The sequence below is a fragment of the Ursus arctos genome, unplaced genomic scaffold, assembly GCF_023065955.2.
Source record: "Ursus arctos isolate Adak ecotype North America unplaced genomic scaffold, UrsArc2.0 scaffold_18, whole genome shotgun sequence".
Lineage (NCBI taxonomy): Eukaryota > Metazoa > Chordata > Mammalia > Carnivora > Ursidae > Ursus > Ursus arctos.
This window is the reverse complement of record NW_026622852.1, coordinates 26,728,148-26,742,742: the sequence shown is the minus strand read 5'-3', so window position 1 is coordinate 26,742,742 and position 14,595 is coordinate 26,728,148. Positions and strand designations below refer to the sequence as shown.

General features: G+C 38.3%; 1 protein-coding gene across 2 annotated transcripts in view; it reads right to left on the bottom strand.

The window, feature by feature from the left end:
* Nucleotides 1-14,595, bottom strand: part of MELK (maternal embryonic leucine zipper kinase) — an 83,124-nt gene that overhangs the window by 35,086 nt on the left and 33,443 nt on the right. For both annotated transcript variants that reach the window (XM_026506224.4, XM_057313603.1), the window contains exons 9-10: nucleotides 9,472-9,540; nucleotides 7,936-8,034 (exon numbers count right to left, since the gene is read on the bottom strand). In XM_026506224.4, coding sequence (XP_026362009.1) covers nucleotides 7,936-8,034; nucleotides 9,472-9,540 — 168 coding nt within the window. The remainder of the gene's footprint in view (nucleotides 1-7,935; nucleotides 8,035-9,471; nucleotides 9,541-14,595) is intronic.

Here is a 14,595-nt window from a genome sequence, read left to right as displayed (position 1 = left end):
CGTCAGAAAGGCCACAGCTACACAGGCTGCACGCCCTACATTTGAACTACTTGACCTGTCAGCTCCATCACATTCTGGAGCCCTTATGTCTAGGTTCAAATCCTGGTTCTACACTTACTAGTTGTTTGACCTTGGGGAAGTCACTTTACGATTCTGTGTCTCAGTTGCTTCATCTGCAAAATGGAGACAATAACAGTATCTACTTCAGAGGGTTGGTATGAAGATTAAATGAGCTAAAAGATTTAAAAACTCAAAGCCCATAGGGTAGCACCTGACTGTTAAAGGTAAAATCCTAAGGGCTCTATAGAGCGTTCTTACTATGCTAGCACACTATTCAATTATAGTTAAGTATTTAGTAAATATTAGCAATCATTATACTGAGATATAAGGAAAATTGGATACTTTTTTGAACACTCAAAACTATATATTTATTTTATACTGCACCCAAATTTAAAATAATTTTTTTTGTTGGTGAAATCAGAGACTTTCTTCATGTTGGCCTCTGTTCTCCCGCAAGCAGTAGTGTATCCTATCTTATTAGGATCATGGCTGAGAAGACATGCAAAGCCCTCCCACACGTGGAGAAATGATGACCCCCAATGGTTGAACACAGGCATTTGCACCACCCACTCCCTCCTCCTCACAAGGGACACATCCCAGCTTGCCCGGCCCTGCTACTGCACTGTTCACACACCTGCACAGTCTGCTGTTCTTAGAATCAGTATTGCTAGTTGCTAGAATGACACTGCAGCTCAACAGCCTAACCTTACAGCTAAAGCATCGAGAAGAAGAACAAGTGAAACCTAAAGCCATCGAAGGGAAGGAAATAATAAAGATTAGAAAAGAAATACATGATATAGAAACTTAAAAAAAAAAAAAAAACCAATACAACAGATCAATGAAACCAGGAGCTGGTTCTTTGAAAACAATTAATAAAATTGATAAAACTCTAGTCAAACTTATCAAAAAGAAAAGAGAAAGGACCCAAATAAATAAAATCACAAATGAGAAAGGGGAAATAACCAACAACACAGAAATACAAACAATTATAAAAGATTATTATGAAAAACTATATGCCAACAAATTGGACAACCTAAAAGAAATGGATGAGTTCCTAGAAACATATAAACTACCTAAACTGAAACAGAAAGAAATAGAAAACTTGAACAGACCAATAACCAGCCAAGAAATTAAATCAGTAATCAAAAAACTTCCAACAAACAAAAGTCCAGGACCAGACGGATTCACAGGCAAATTCTACCAAACATTTAAAGAAGAGTTAGGGGCGCCTGGGTGGCTCAGTCAGTTAAACATACGACTCAATCTCAGCTCGGGTCTTATCTCAGGGTTGTGAGTTCAAGTCCCATGTTAGGCTCCATGCTGGGTGTGGAGCATACTTAAAAAAAAGAGAGAGAGAAAAGAAAAGAGTTAATACCTGTTCTTCTCAAACTACTCCAAAAAATAAGAGAAGGAAGGAAAACTACCAAATCCATTCTATGAGGTCAGCATTACCCTGATACCAAAACCAGATAAAGACACCACTAAAAAAAGAGAACTACAGGCCAATATTCCCCCAATGAACATAGATGCAAAAATTCTCAATAAAATACTAGAAAATTAAAAAAAAAATACTAGTAAACCAAATCCAACAATACATTAAAAAAAAAAAATCATTCGTCACAATCAAGTAGGATTTATTCCCGGGTTGGAAGACTGGTTCAATATTCGCGAATCAATCAACGTGCTATATCACATCACTAAGAGAAAGGATAAGAACCATATGTTAATTTCAATAGATGAAGAAAAAGCTTCTGACAAACTACAACATCCATTCATGATAAAAACCCTTGACAAAGTAAGTTCTGAGGAAACATACCTCAACATAATAAAGGCCATATATGAAAACCCACAGCTAATATCATCCTAAATGGGGAAAAACTAAGAGCTTTTCCTCTACGGTCAGGAACAAGACAGGGATGTCAACACTCATCACTTTTACTCAACATAATACTAGAAGTCTTAGCCACAGCAATCAGACAACAAAAAGAAATAAAAGGCATCTAAATTGTCAAGAAAGAAGTAAAACTTTCACTATTTGCAAATAACATGATACTCTATGTAGAAAACCCAAAAGACTCCACCAAAAAACTGCTAGAACTGAAACACAAATTCAGTAAAGTCACGGGATATAAATTCAATGTACAGAAGTCTGCTGCATTTCTAGTCATCAATAACGAAGCAGAAGAAAGAGAAATTAAGGAATCAATCCCATTTACAATTGTACCAAAAACAATGAGATACCTAGGAATAAACCTAATGAAAGAAGTAAAAGACTTGTACTCTGAAAACTATAAAAAACTGATGAAAGAAATCAAAGATGACACAAAGAAATGGACAGACATTCCATGTTCATGGATTGGAAGAATAAATACTGTTAAAATGTCTACACTACCTACAGCAATCTACACATTTAATGTAATTCCTAACAAAATACCAACAGCGTTTTTCCCAGAGCTAGAACAAACAATCCCAAAAACTTGTATGGAACCACAAAAGACCCCCAAGTAGCCAAAGCAACCTTGAAAAAGAAAAAACAAAGCTGGAGGCATCATGATTCTGGATCTCAAGTTATATTACAAAGTTGTAGTAATCAAAACAGTATTGTACTGGCACAGAGATAGACACATAGATCAATAGAACAGAACAGAAAACCCAGAAATTAATCCACAATTATATAGTCAAGTAATCTTCAACAAAGCAGAAAAGAAGATCCAATGGGAAAAAGAATGTCTCTTCAACAAATGTTGAGAAATCTGGACAGCAACATGAAAAAGAATAAAACTGGACCCATTTTCTTACACGATACACAAAAACAAATTAAAAAATGGATTAGAGACCTAAATGTGAGACCTGAAACCATAAAAATCCTAGAAGAGAACACAGGCAGTAACTTTTTTGACACAGCAACTTCTTTCTAGATATGTCTCCTGAGGCAAGGGAAATAAAATAAAAAATAAACCATTGGAACTACATCAAAATAAAAAGCTTCCGTACAGTGAAGGAAACAATCAACAAAACTAAAGGCAACCTATGGAATGGGAGAATATATTTGCAAATGATATATCTGATAAAGGGTTAGTATCCAAAATATATAAAGAACTTACCCTACTCAACACCTAAAAGATGAATAATTTGATTAAAAATGGGCAGAAGACATGAATAGACATTTTTGCTCAACATCACTCATCATCAGGAAATGCAAACCAAAACTACAACAACGACCTATCACCTCACACCCTTCAGTATGGCTAAAATCAAGAACATAAGGAACAGCAGGTGTTGGTGAGGATGTAGAGAAAGGCGAATGAATGCTCTTGCACTGTTGGTGGGAATGCAAACTAGTGCAGCCACTCTGGAAAATAATATGGAGATTTCTCAAAAAGTTAAAAATAAGGGGCACCTGGGTGGCTCAGTCGGTTAAGCATCTGACTCTTGGTTTTGGCTCAGATCATGATCTCAGGGTCGAGATCGAGCCCTGCACTGGGCTCCGTGCTCAGCAGGGAGCCTGCTTGAGATTCTCTATCTGCTTATGTTCTCTCTCTCCCAGATAGATAAATAAATCTTAAAAAAAAAAAAAAGGTAAAAATAGAACTACCCTATGATCCAGAACTACCCTATGATCCAGCAATCGCACAATCTTTCTAGGTATTTAGCTAAAGAAAGAAAAATACTAATTCAAAGAGGCGTGCCTGGCTGGCTCGGTCAGTGGAGGATACAACTCTTGATCTCAGGGTTGTGAATTCAAGCCCTGTGTTGTGTGTGGAGATTACTTAAAAATAAAATATTTTTTAAAAGGGGGGGAATACATACACCCCGATGTTTATAGCAGCATTATCTACAATAGCCAAATTATAGAAACAGCCCAAGTGTCCATCAATAGATGGGTAAAGAAGATGTGCTGTGCATATATATACAATGAAATATATGAAATCCTGCCATTTGAACGACATGGATGGAGCTAGAGAGTATTATGCTAAGTGAAATAAGTCAGTCAGAGAAAAACAAATACCACATGATCTCACTCACATGTGGAATTTAAGAAACAAAACAAACAAGCAAAGGGGAAAGACAGAGAGAAAGAGAGGGGCAAACCAAGAAACAGACTTTTAGAGAATAAACTGATGGTTAGCAGAACTAATGAGAACAAACTGATGGCTCGCAGAAGGGAGGTGGGCAGAGGGATGGGTGAAATGGGTGATGAGGATTAAGGAGGACAGTTGTTTTGATGAGCACCAGGTGACGTACAGCAGTGTTGAATCACTATATTGTATACCTGAAACTACTGGAATTTAAATAAAAACTTTAAAAAGAAAAGAAATAAGTTGCTGCTCTAACTGCATTTGCTCAATAGATATTAAAGATGTCATGGACGGGGGCGCCTGGGTGGCTCAGTTGTTGAGCGTCTGCCTTCAGCTCAGGGCGTGATCCCGGCATTCTGGGATCGAGCCCCACATCAGGCTCCTCCGCTGGGAGCCTGCTTCTCCCTCTCCCACTCCCTCTGCCTGTGTTCCCTCTCTCGCTGGCTGTCTCTTTCAAATAAATAAATAAAATTAAAAAAAAAAAAGATGTCATGGACGACCAAGGGGAATATAAAGAAGAGAAATTTTATTTTTAAAGATTTTATTTATTTATTTGACAGAGAGAGAGACAGCCAGTGAGACAGGGAACACAAGCAGGGGGAGTAGGAGAGGAAGAAGCAGGCTCCCAGCAGAGGAGCCCAATGTGGGGCTCGATCCCAGGACCCCGGGATCATGCCCTGAGCTGAAGGCAGATGCTTAACGACTGAGCCACCCAGGCACCCCGAATAAGAAAAAATTTTAGGAGCTGACAGTCATAGGAGAATCAGAAGGCATTTCATAACAGTGGGCAGACTAGTGACAAGAAGCTAAAAACAAGCTTACTCTGTTTTTCCAAGACCAGTTGGCTACTGGGAAGAGTATTTATTTATATTTATTAGTGTGATTATTCCAGAAAGCAAATACCTCACCGCTCTACCAAGTCCACATTGTGGCATGTCTGAAAAACCACCAAGCTATTCTGTTGACCCATGCACATACCCCACTCCACTGCAGAAATTTTAGTAGATTATCAGAGAATGTGTCCAATTACCCGAAAAGGCCATTAAAATATTTCTCCTTTAAAGTATTAGATTACTTCTCTAACCACATATCTATGTGAGGCTACATTTTATTTATGCTTCAATCAAAACAACATAGCAAAACAGACTGAATGCAAAAGCAGGTAAGTATCCAAGTGTCTTCTATTAAGCCAGATTCAAAAGTAATCTGCAAAGATGTAAAGTGATGCCACCTTCAAAATTTATTTTTTAAATCGTTATTTTTCATTTCTTGATTTCCTTATCTATATATTAGGGATATGAATTGTACTGACTTAGAAGGACACACTTTTCACAGAGGTTCCAGGCTTTGCCATGTGGTTTGCCTTGGTGAATGGGATACTAGCAAATATGATATAAGCAGAGGCTTGAAAAATGCTTGAAAAATTCAGGATTAGAGTTTGCCCACTTTCTTGCCTCTTTTGGAATCCAGGAAGCATTTCCAGAAGCCCAGACTAGCCTGCCGCACACAATGTGGCCCAACAAACAGCCAGCACAAACAGCTGGTCTTGTGAGTGAGGCATAGACCATTCCGCTGCAATCAAGGCACCAGATGACTGCAGACACATGAGGGACTCCAGGTAAGGTCTGCACAACTGCCCATTAGAGCCAGCCCAAATTGCTGGTCCATAGAATTATAAGTTATTATTGTTTTAAGTCACTAAATTTTGAGATTTCATTTTATACCGTAATAGTTAACTAATATCAAAGCATACCTATCCTTTAGTAATATTTCCATTTTTGCCAAGTTCAAGTTGCCATTTGTTAAAAAAAGATTTAAACGTTAATGCAAGAATAATTATTTAAATAACTGCTTAAACTCGCATAGGACTCTGTTTAAAGTTCTTTCATACATATATATTAGGCCAGTTCTCAGGGTGTAGTCCACAGAGCCCTGAGGATCTCCAAGGTCAAAACTATTTTTATAATAATACTGTTTTTCATTTTTCACAATGTTAATATTTGCAGTGATGGTGCAAAAGCAAAGATGAGTAACACTGTTGGTGCCTTAGTATGAATCAATGCAGTGACACCAAACTATATTAAGATATCGTATTCTTTGTCATGCACTCACAGTTCAAAAAAAATTTTTAAGACAGTTTCAATTAAGAATATCATTGATGAAGTAGTAAAAAGTACTAATTTTATTAAATCTTGGCCACTCAGTACATGTGCTTTTGATATTCTATGTGACAAAACGGGAAATATGCATAAAGCCCTTCTGCATACCAAAATATGATGGCTGTTTAGAGGAAAAGCATCTGTGTGACTGAGTTATGAGTTGAATTACCTGTTTTCTTCATGAACACCATTTTCACTTAAAAGACAAACTATATTTATACTTGGGTATTTGGCCTTTTCTCAAAAATGAACAAAATGAACTTGTCATTTAAAGGGAAACAAACAACTGAGAGTATTTGTTGCTAATGATACAATTTGGGCTTTCAATCAATAATTAGGATTTTGGGGGGCACTTGGGTGACGTAATCAGTTAAAGTGCCCAACTCTTGGTTTCAGCTCAGGTTGTGATCTCAGGGTCGTGAGATTGAGCCCCACGTTGGGCTCTGTGCTCAGCGTGAAGACGGCTTAAGACTCTCTCTCCCTCTGCCCCTCCCCCGCTAAAAGAAACAAATCTTTAAAAATAAAATTAGGATTTTCAAAAACTTGTTACCTGTCACCATTAGTTTAATAGCTTTCCACTTCTTAAAGCTTTTCTGATGAGATCAATAGAAACTTTAAGGAAAGGAATGTGAGGGTTTTTTTCTATTGTATAATGAAAAGTGTTAACATTTGGAATATCTACATAAGTCAGTGAACCAATATTTTCCAAATGACCAACGCGTAATGTTACACTGGGAAGAGATCCAATGGATAGACCAACTGATTTTAATGTAATAGAGTACAACAACTTCACTGATTCCACAAGCAACTAACCCGTAAGAAACCACTATTTGTTAAGTTTTAATGGACTATCACAGAATATCCCTAATTATCTGAAAAAATTTTAAAGTGTTAATCCATCGTCCTAGTACATATCTGTGTGAGGCTGCTTTTTCTTCATCTGCTTCAATCAAAACAACATACCAAAAGAGACAGAACACAGAAGCAGATGAGATCCTAGTGTCTTCTATCAAGCTAGACTTTAAGGAAATTTGCAAAGATGCTACTCCTCTCATTAAACTTATTTTTTAAAGTTATTTTTCATGAAAAAATTAACTTGAGATAAAATGTAATAGGTTTACTACTGTTACTTTTTAAATGAATCAATAAATAAATATTAAGAGTGTAAAGAAGTCCTCAGACTTAAAAGTCTGAGATCCGCTATAACCTCATAACTACTCTGGGAAGTAGACAGAACTGATTTAATCTACTTTTTACAGATGAATAATAAATAGATCTGGCAAAGTTAAGTGACTTGCCTATGATTTCCAGAGCACTGTTCGCCATCCTGACTACACGTAAAAAAATACCCGGAAGCTTTTGAAATTAACCACTAACTGTTCTAGGATGGGCACAGGCATTTTTTTTTAAGGTCCCAATGATTCTCATGTGCAGCCTGAATTAACAGCCACTGTCCTAGAGATTAACAGACAAATATATAATTAGGTTACAAGCCTCCACAAACACCAATCTGATAAACAAGTCTACAAAATACATTTCCTTTTATTTAAACCACATCACTGTAGGTCCTGAATCCACACAAAGACCAAACAAAGTTTTTTTTTTTGAAAAATTCTACCAGACTTCATTTTACTTACAGAATTCTTGCTTTGCCACTCAACAGGACAGTTGTAATCGTGCATGATCCAGGGATGGCTCAATAGATTTTTCACAGAAATCCGTTTCTTTGGGTCCACCTAGTGGCCATTGAGAAGAAGCTAGAGATTAACATTTCAAATAGGGAACACAGAACTCCTTTCCTTCCAAGAACTCAAAATTCATCAGAACAGATGTAAACTTTATCATCACAAAAATGCTGTCAAAGACCTTAAAATGGCCTTGGAATAAATTCTTTAAAAAAGGCAATAGAGGCAAGAAAACTATAGTAACCAACATGCGCTTAGAAGATAAATGTTTAACAAACATGAACTTCATTGGTATGGACATTATTCATGAAGTTCAGTCAATCTATTGTATGATGTAATAGTCTTTGCTGGAAAACCTATTGACAGGAAATATTCACCAATTTAATATTCAAGCAGCCACAATGTAGGGCATTCATAGTGAATATGCAATCTCTACCTCCGATGAGCTTACAATCACGTAGAACAAGTTGAAAAGCACACCTTTCTTTTCCATTTGTAATTTTCAAATGTGAGGGGAGGAAAATTAATCAACAAAGATTAAGGTTTTTGGAGTTTAGAAGAAAGGATGAGGTGTTTTCAATCTCATTTTGGAGATTTGGTGGTCTGGCCCTACTTAATCAAGGTGGGTGAGCCTGAGGTAAATTCTGAATAAAAAGTGGAGATGCCTTAATAGATGGAAAAACTGAAAGATAATCTGAATAAATAAAAATGAAAAAAATAGTGCACTAATAAGGTACTCATATTTTCAAAGTGTTTCCTATTTATCTCATTTTGTCCTCCTAAAACTACATAGCAGTGAGGCCAGGCTCAGAATCCCCATTTGACAGATCAGAACCAGGTGAGGTGGCATGCCTACAGATTGGCAGGGTAGATACCTAGATTTTAGCACTCCTACCTTTAGCTCTCAGAGTCCATTTCCCTAAATCAGTGGTTCTCAAAGTGTGGTATAGCAAGACCAGCAGCATCAGCAGCATCCGGAAGCTGGGCAGAAAGGCACATCCCTAGTCATGCCCTAGATCATTCAACTGGACACTCTCGGGGTGGCACCCAGCAATCTGTGTTTTAACAAGCCCATCTGGCAATCCTGATACACAGTAAAGTTTGAGAACCATTGCACGAGGTCATGGGGTCCACTCGATTGGCCATCAGCTCATTCAAGCATGTACTCCCTGTCTACTATACACTTCATGTGCAAGAGTGGGAGCCAGAAAAGGGAAAGAGCCGGACAGAGAAAACAGACAATGCTCAAGAAAAAGGAAGGAAAACCACTCAGCAAAGACATATGGTAGAGGTCTGAAAGGAAATGCATTTGCAACACAATTAAGAAAGGATCTTGTGGAGGGCAGTAGATACAATGAATGGAATTTTGTTAAGCTAATAGAAAAACAGCATTGTCCTCCAAATGTAGCAGCACCACAGACATCTTACAGTTGGATCAAACAAGCACAGTACACTTCTATTATTTAAAAAATAAATAACAAAGTTTACCTGTAGCATTTGTTGAAGAAGCAGAATGCTACTGGAAGAGAGCCACTTAGGTACCTCGTATTTCCCTCTCTACAAAAAATAAAGAAACATTTAAGAGATTTAGGTTCAATCAGCCTTGACATAAATCTCTAAGATGACAAAATGCTAGAAGTTTACTTCCAAACTTGAAGACTTAACCCAACTATAAGTTTGGCAAACATTATTAACAACATGAGACATATGTCTTGCCCTAAAGAAGAAAATCCAATAAATTAAATATCATCACTTCTACATTATCCACCTATCAGAGAAGGACTAGAGCACAGAGAATGTAACTGGAATACATAAATGTGGAAGTTTTTGTAATCCGTAATGTGGTTAAATGGACAGCTAGTACACACTGTAGTCAATGTTCATATTACTAAAACAAATTTTAGTTTATAATCTCAAAACAATTATCAGGTGACAATATCAAGTAGCAGAAAAGCATATTTGGTGGCAGGACATAGGCTGTGGTTAAAAACAGGTCACATATCATCCATAGGACAGAATTCACAATCATTGAGGGAAACTGATGTAAGCCATTTTCTAAGTCAAGTACATGTTTTGGGAATGGCACAGGCTCAGGAGACAAATGTCTACAATCTGGGATACTCAGAAATTACAGTCACCGAGTCATCAACCAAAGACAAGACCAGGGGCTTGCTAAACACTAATATGTCCTAGAATATCTCTTTACACAACCTACCACACACCCCTCTTTCCCAATTCAGAGGAAATGATACAATTATTTCTCTTAGCAAAGAACAAATTGTTTAATGATGCTAGGATAAAAGGTTAATTATATGAAAAAATTAAGATTGAACTTTAATTCACAGTTTATGCCAAAATTAATTTCATCCAGATTAAAGAGGGAATGCAAATACAAAACCATACAGTACTTAAGTAAAGAAGAGGTGATTATTTTTAGAATTTTTCTAAACATGACAGCAAAACCAAAAACTATAAAGACTAACAGTTGACATTTCTGTATAGCAAAACAGCACTAAGTTAACTAAAAACAAATTGAGGAAAGAAAAATTTTCCACCTAAAGGCTAAATATTAATAAACTTCATCACATAAAAAGCTCTTACAAATCACTAAGATTTCACCACCAGGCAACCTGTTCTGCCCACATTTTCCCCCATCTCTGGAAATGGCCAGAAAACAGAGTCATCTTTAATTCCTCTTTCTCTCACACCTCACATCCGATCCATCAGCAAAGTCTATTGGTTCTATGTTAAAAATCTACCCAGAACCACTTGTCACTACTTCCACCACGCCACTAGCATCTCCCATCTGGCATACTGCAAGAGCTCCTAACTGATGTTCCAGATTCCACTACTGCCCCTCCCACCACTCCCAGTCTAGTCTCCACTCACCACCACCCATGTTCTTTTAAAACATGAGTTCAGGTCATGCCACTTCACCATCAAAACTCTCCAATGCTTCCCCAGATCACTCAAAATAAAATCCAAATCCCTTATTCTGGTTCCAAGGCCCTAAATGCATGCTCTCTATCCCCACACCCACCCACTCCTTGCTACCTCTCAGACTCACCTCCTAACTCTCCCCCTCATTCACCAAACTATAGTCACATGTCAAACACAGTCCAGCCTCAGGGCCTTTGCACTGTTTGTTTCTTCTGCCTTATAATGCTCTCCCCAAACATCAGCAGAGCTTTTGTCTTAATCTTCAGGTCTCCACTTATACACTAGTGGTATTGGTGAGGCTTCCCACGACCCCTTTTATAACATAGCATCCCCACAATCATTCTCTACCTCCCTTTCATGCCTACCTTTTGTTCAGTCCTTATCCCCACTCATCATATTACTTATTTTCTATCTCACTACAATAGAACTTAAGCTCCTTAATCACAGGGATTTTGTCAGTACTGTTCCCAAAGAATAGTGTCTGGCCCCAGCATATAAAAGGTATTCAATTAATATTTGTTTAATAAATAAAGGAATGGGATGAAAAGCAAACACTCCAAAAGAAAATGAACAAAGAATATTCATGGATAATTCCCAAAACAAGAACTTTTAAATGGCCAATAAACATGAAAATATGTCCAACTAATCTAGTAATAAAAAAGAAATTAATTTAAACAAAAATATGATACCATCTGTTGTCTATCAAACTGACAAACTTAAAAACATTATCCAGTGTTATTAAGAGTTCAGGGACAAGAGTGCTTATATATACAACTAGAGAATATAAGCTTTCCTGGAGAATAATATAGAAATATGTATAAAAAACATTCAAAATTGCATATCCTTGATCCAGCAATTTCACTTCCACCAATTTATCCTAAGCAAATAATCTGGCATACAAAAATATATGAACAGTAACATTGATCACAGAATTGTTTGTGATAACTTTGGGAGCGAAGGAACATAGTCTGCTGGCAAATTCCAGAGGGTCCCCAAAACTAATGACAGAAGACAAAAGGCACTGAATAAGGCTCCTGAGTCAGAAATATAATATAGGTCCAGGGAGACAAGGGCAAGCACACATGGACACATGCACACACGCACAAAACCTACAGCAGTTAAATCAGGCTAGAAGGGTGGAGCAGGTAGATGGAGAAGCCATCGACTAGCCCAAGCATTGGGGTTCTCTGCTCTTATAAACTGTCCAGAACATCATCCTCCAGAAATCAGCCCAGCTCCAAGGCGAGGGGAGAAACAGACATGTATGGGTCACTCAGAGTCCTAGGACTACATGGCATGTTGGATTTTGATTATGTTAAAGAAATAAGCAAAGTTCCAAAGAAGCATTATCAAGCAATAAATTTAAAAAGAAAAGGTGTCAATGTCAAAACAACTCCATTTCTGACTCAGCCTCTCTGATGAGAGCAGAGAGGCTAGCCTACGAAGTGTTTCCCAGAATGGGCAAGAGTTTTCTTTAATTCACAAATGAGATTTAATGTTATTAAATTTTTCAATCTCCTTTATCCAGGGCACTCAATATCATCCAGAAAGCCCACTCTTTTTCTTATTCTTACACCTTGCCAGGGCACCTTAACTCTAGCCAGTGTTGGAAACTGAATCACAGTGATAAAGCCTTTAATTCTCTTTTCCTTACTCCATGCAGGTCTATCCCTAGGAAGGGGGCATTTTTAGATGCTTCAGCCAACTCTCTGGGACTGAGCAGTGAGTCACAGTTGCTGTTTGACTGGTCCTGACCTAGTTGGCCCCACCCTCCTATCTGAGCTTCTCCTTACTACTGAGACTGAGGCCTCTCATGATTCAAATCCTGGGTGCCTTAACCTGTTCTCTTTCTTAGTAACATGACCATTTGCCTGCTTTCTCAAACAGTTTGGCTTGTTCTTGCCAGAGCCCCAGAGAAGGTAGAGAGCGGCCTGGGGTAAGGACTCCCCTACCTGTTTATACCGATCAAATGGTTATGACCTACCTGAATCTCCAATTACAATCTGTTCCTGCGGTGTCCTCTGTCATGTTTCATTCACTGGTCAGAACCCCCATGAACTCCAGGGGTCTCCCCTCATGCTGGTAGTGGAGCCTTGCTGCTTACTCTCTGGACACCATCTGCACTGGATGCAGTCCCAAATGCACGTCCACCCGGAATGTGTGAATGCGTTCTTATGTGGAAATAGAGTCTCTTGCAGATGTAATCAAGTTAAGATGAGGTCATACTGAGTAGGAGTGGGCCCTAAATTCAATATGACTGATGTCCTTATAAAAGGAGGGAAATTAGGACACAGGGACATAAACACAGGGAAGCAGGCCATGTGAAGACAGAGGCAGAGACTGGAGTGATACAACCACAATTCAAGGCTTTCCAAGGATTGCCAACAAACACCAGAAGCTAGAAAGAGGCAAAGAAGAATTCTCCCCAAGAGCCTTCAGAGAAACATGGCTCTACTGACACCTGACTTGGACTTCTAGCCTCCGGAACTGTGAGAGAATGAATTTTTGTTGTTTTAAGGCCCTGCCTTGTAGTACTTTGTTACAACAACCCTAGGAAACTAATACACCATCTATAAGGGTTTAACTCCTCACATACCTCTCTCCCACCAGCACCTGCCCACCCCAAGAATAGGTCTGGTTCTAGGTTCTAGCCCTTTCTGGTCTGCTCCAACACAGATAATAGGCCCATCACCAGATCTATCAAAATAAAAGAAATGTTATGCCTTTAAATTCAGAAAGTACCACCCAAAACAAAAGTACTCTTAACTAAAAGAAGCAGTATTCTACAGAAACCAGAGGTAAAAAGAAATATTCAGAACAAAGCACTGAATAAGAAAAGCTCCACCAGACTGATTCCAAGTTCCTCTTTGCCTCATTTTATCACCTCTTTTACCATCCCATCCTGAATTCATGACATATCTTCTAACAGATCCCCCTACTGTGCCCTAAGTTAGCACACGGAAGCCATCCTCGCCAGAAAGAGGCAAGAACAGGTCAATGAGAAGCATGGTGCTCAGCACACTGGAAACAGGAACGGACTGGACTCAACATTACGCCTGCTTCTTAGTAGCTCCATGAACTTGTACAAGTTATTTAATCACTCTGGACCTGTTTCCTAAGAGAGTAGACTCTGGAGACAAATTTCCTAGGTTCAAATCCAGAATCTACCTTTTCCCAGTCATGTGGATGAGCTACTGAATCACACCGTGCCTCAGTTTCCTCATCTGTACAAAGAAGCAAAATAAAAGTGCCTGCTCCAAAAAATGTTGCTAGGATTCAGTGATTCAATACATGTAAAGCACTGAACACAGTGCCAGGCACAGAACTCCATATATGTTAGTTTCTACTACTGCTGCCTCTATGACTAATGCTACTATTACTACTACTATTGTTACTATCTGTAAAACAAGTAATTCCACCTATAGGATTCTAAAAGGAATAAAAGGGAATATGTGAAAGCACTCAACACAATGCCTTGCACGTAAGAGACAATAAATGTTTGTTGAATTTGAAAGAAACAGGAGGGAGAGGAGGGATGCCCAAAACAGTAACAGACCAGAGATGGGTATGTTAGCCAAAACCATGCATGCCAGAGTGCTAAATACTCAGTACTGTAAGAAAGGCTAGAGTCATTCTGAGGAGTGCCACATGTCCTCCCAATGGAGCCATGCC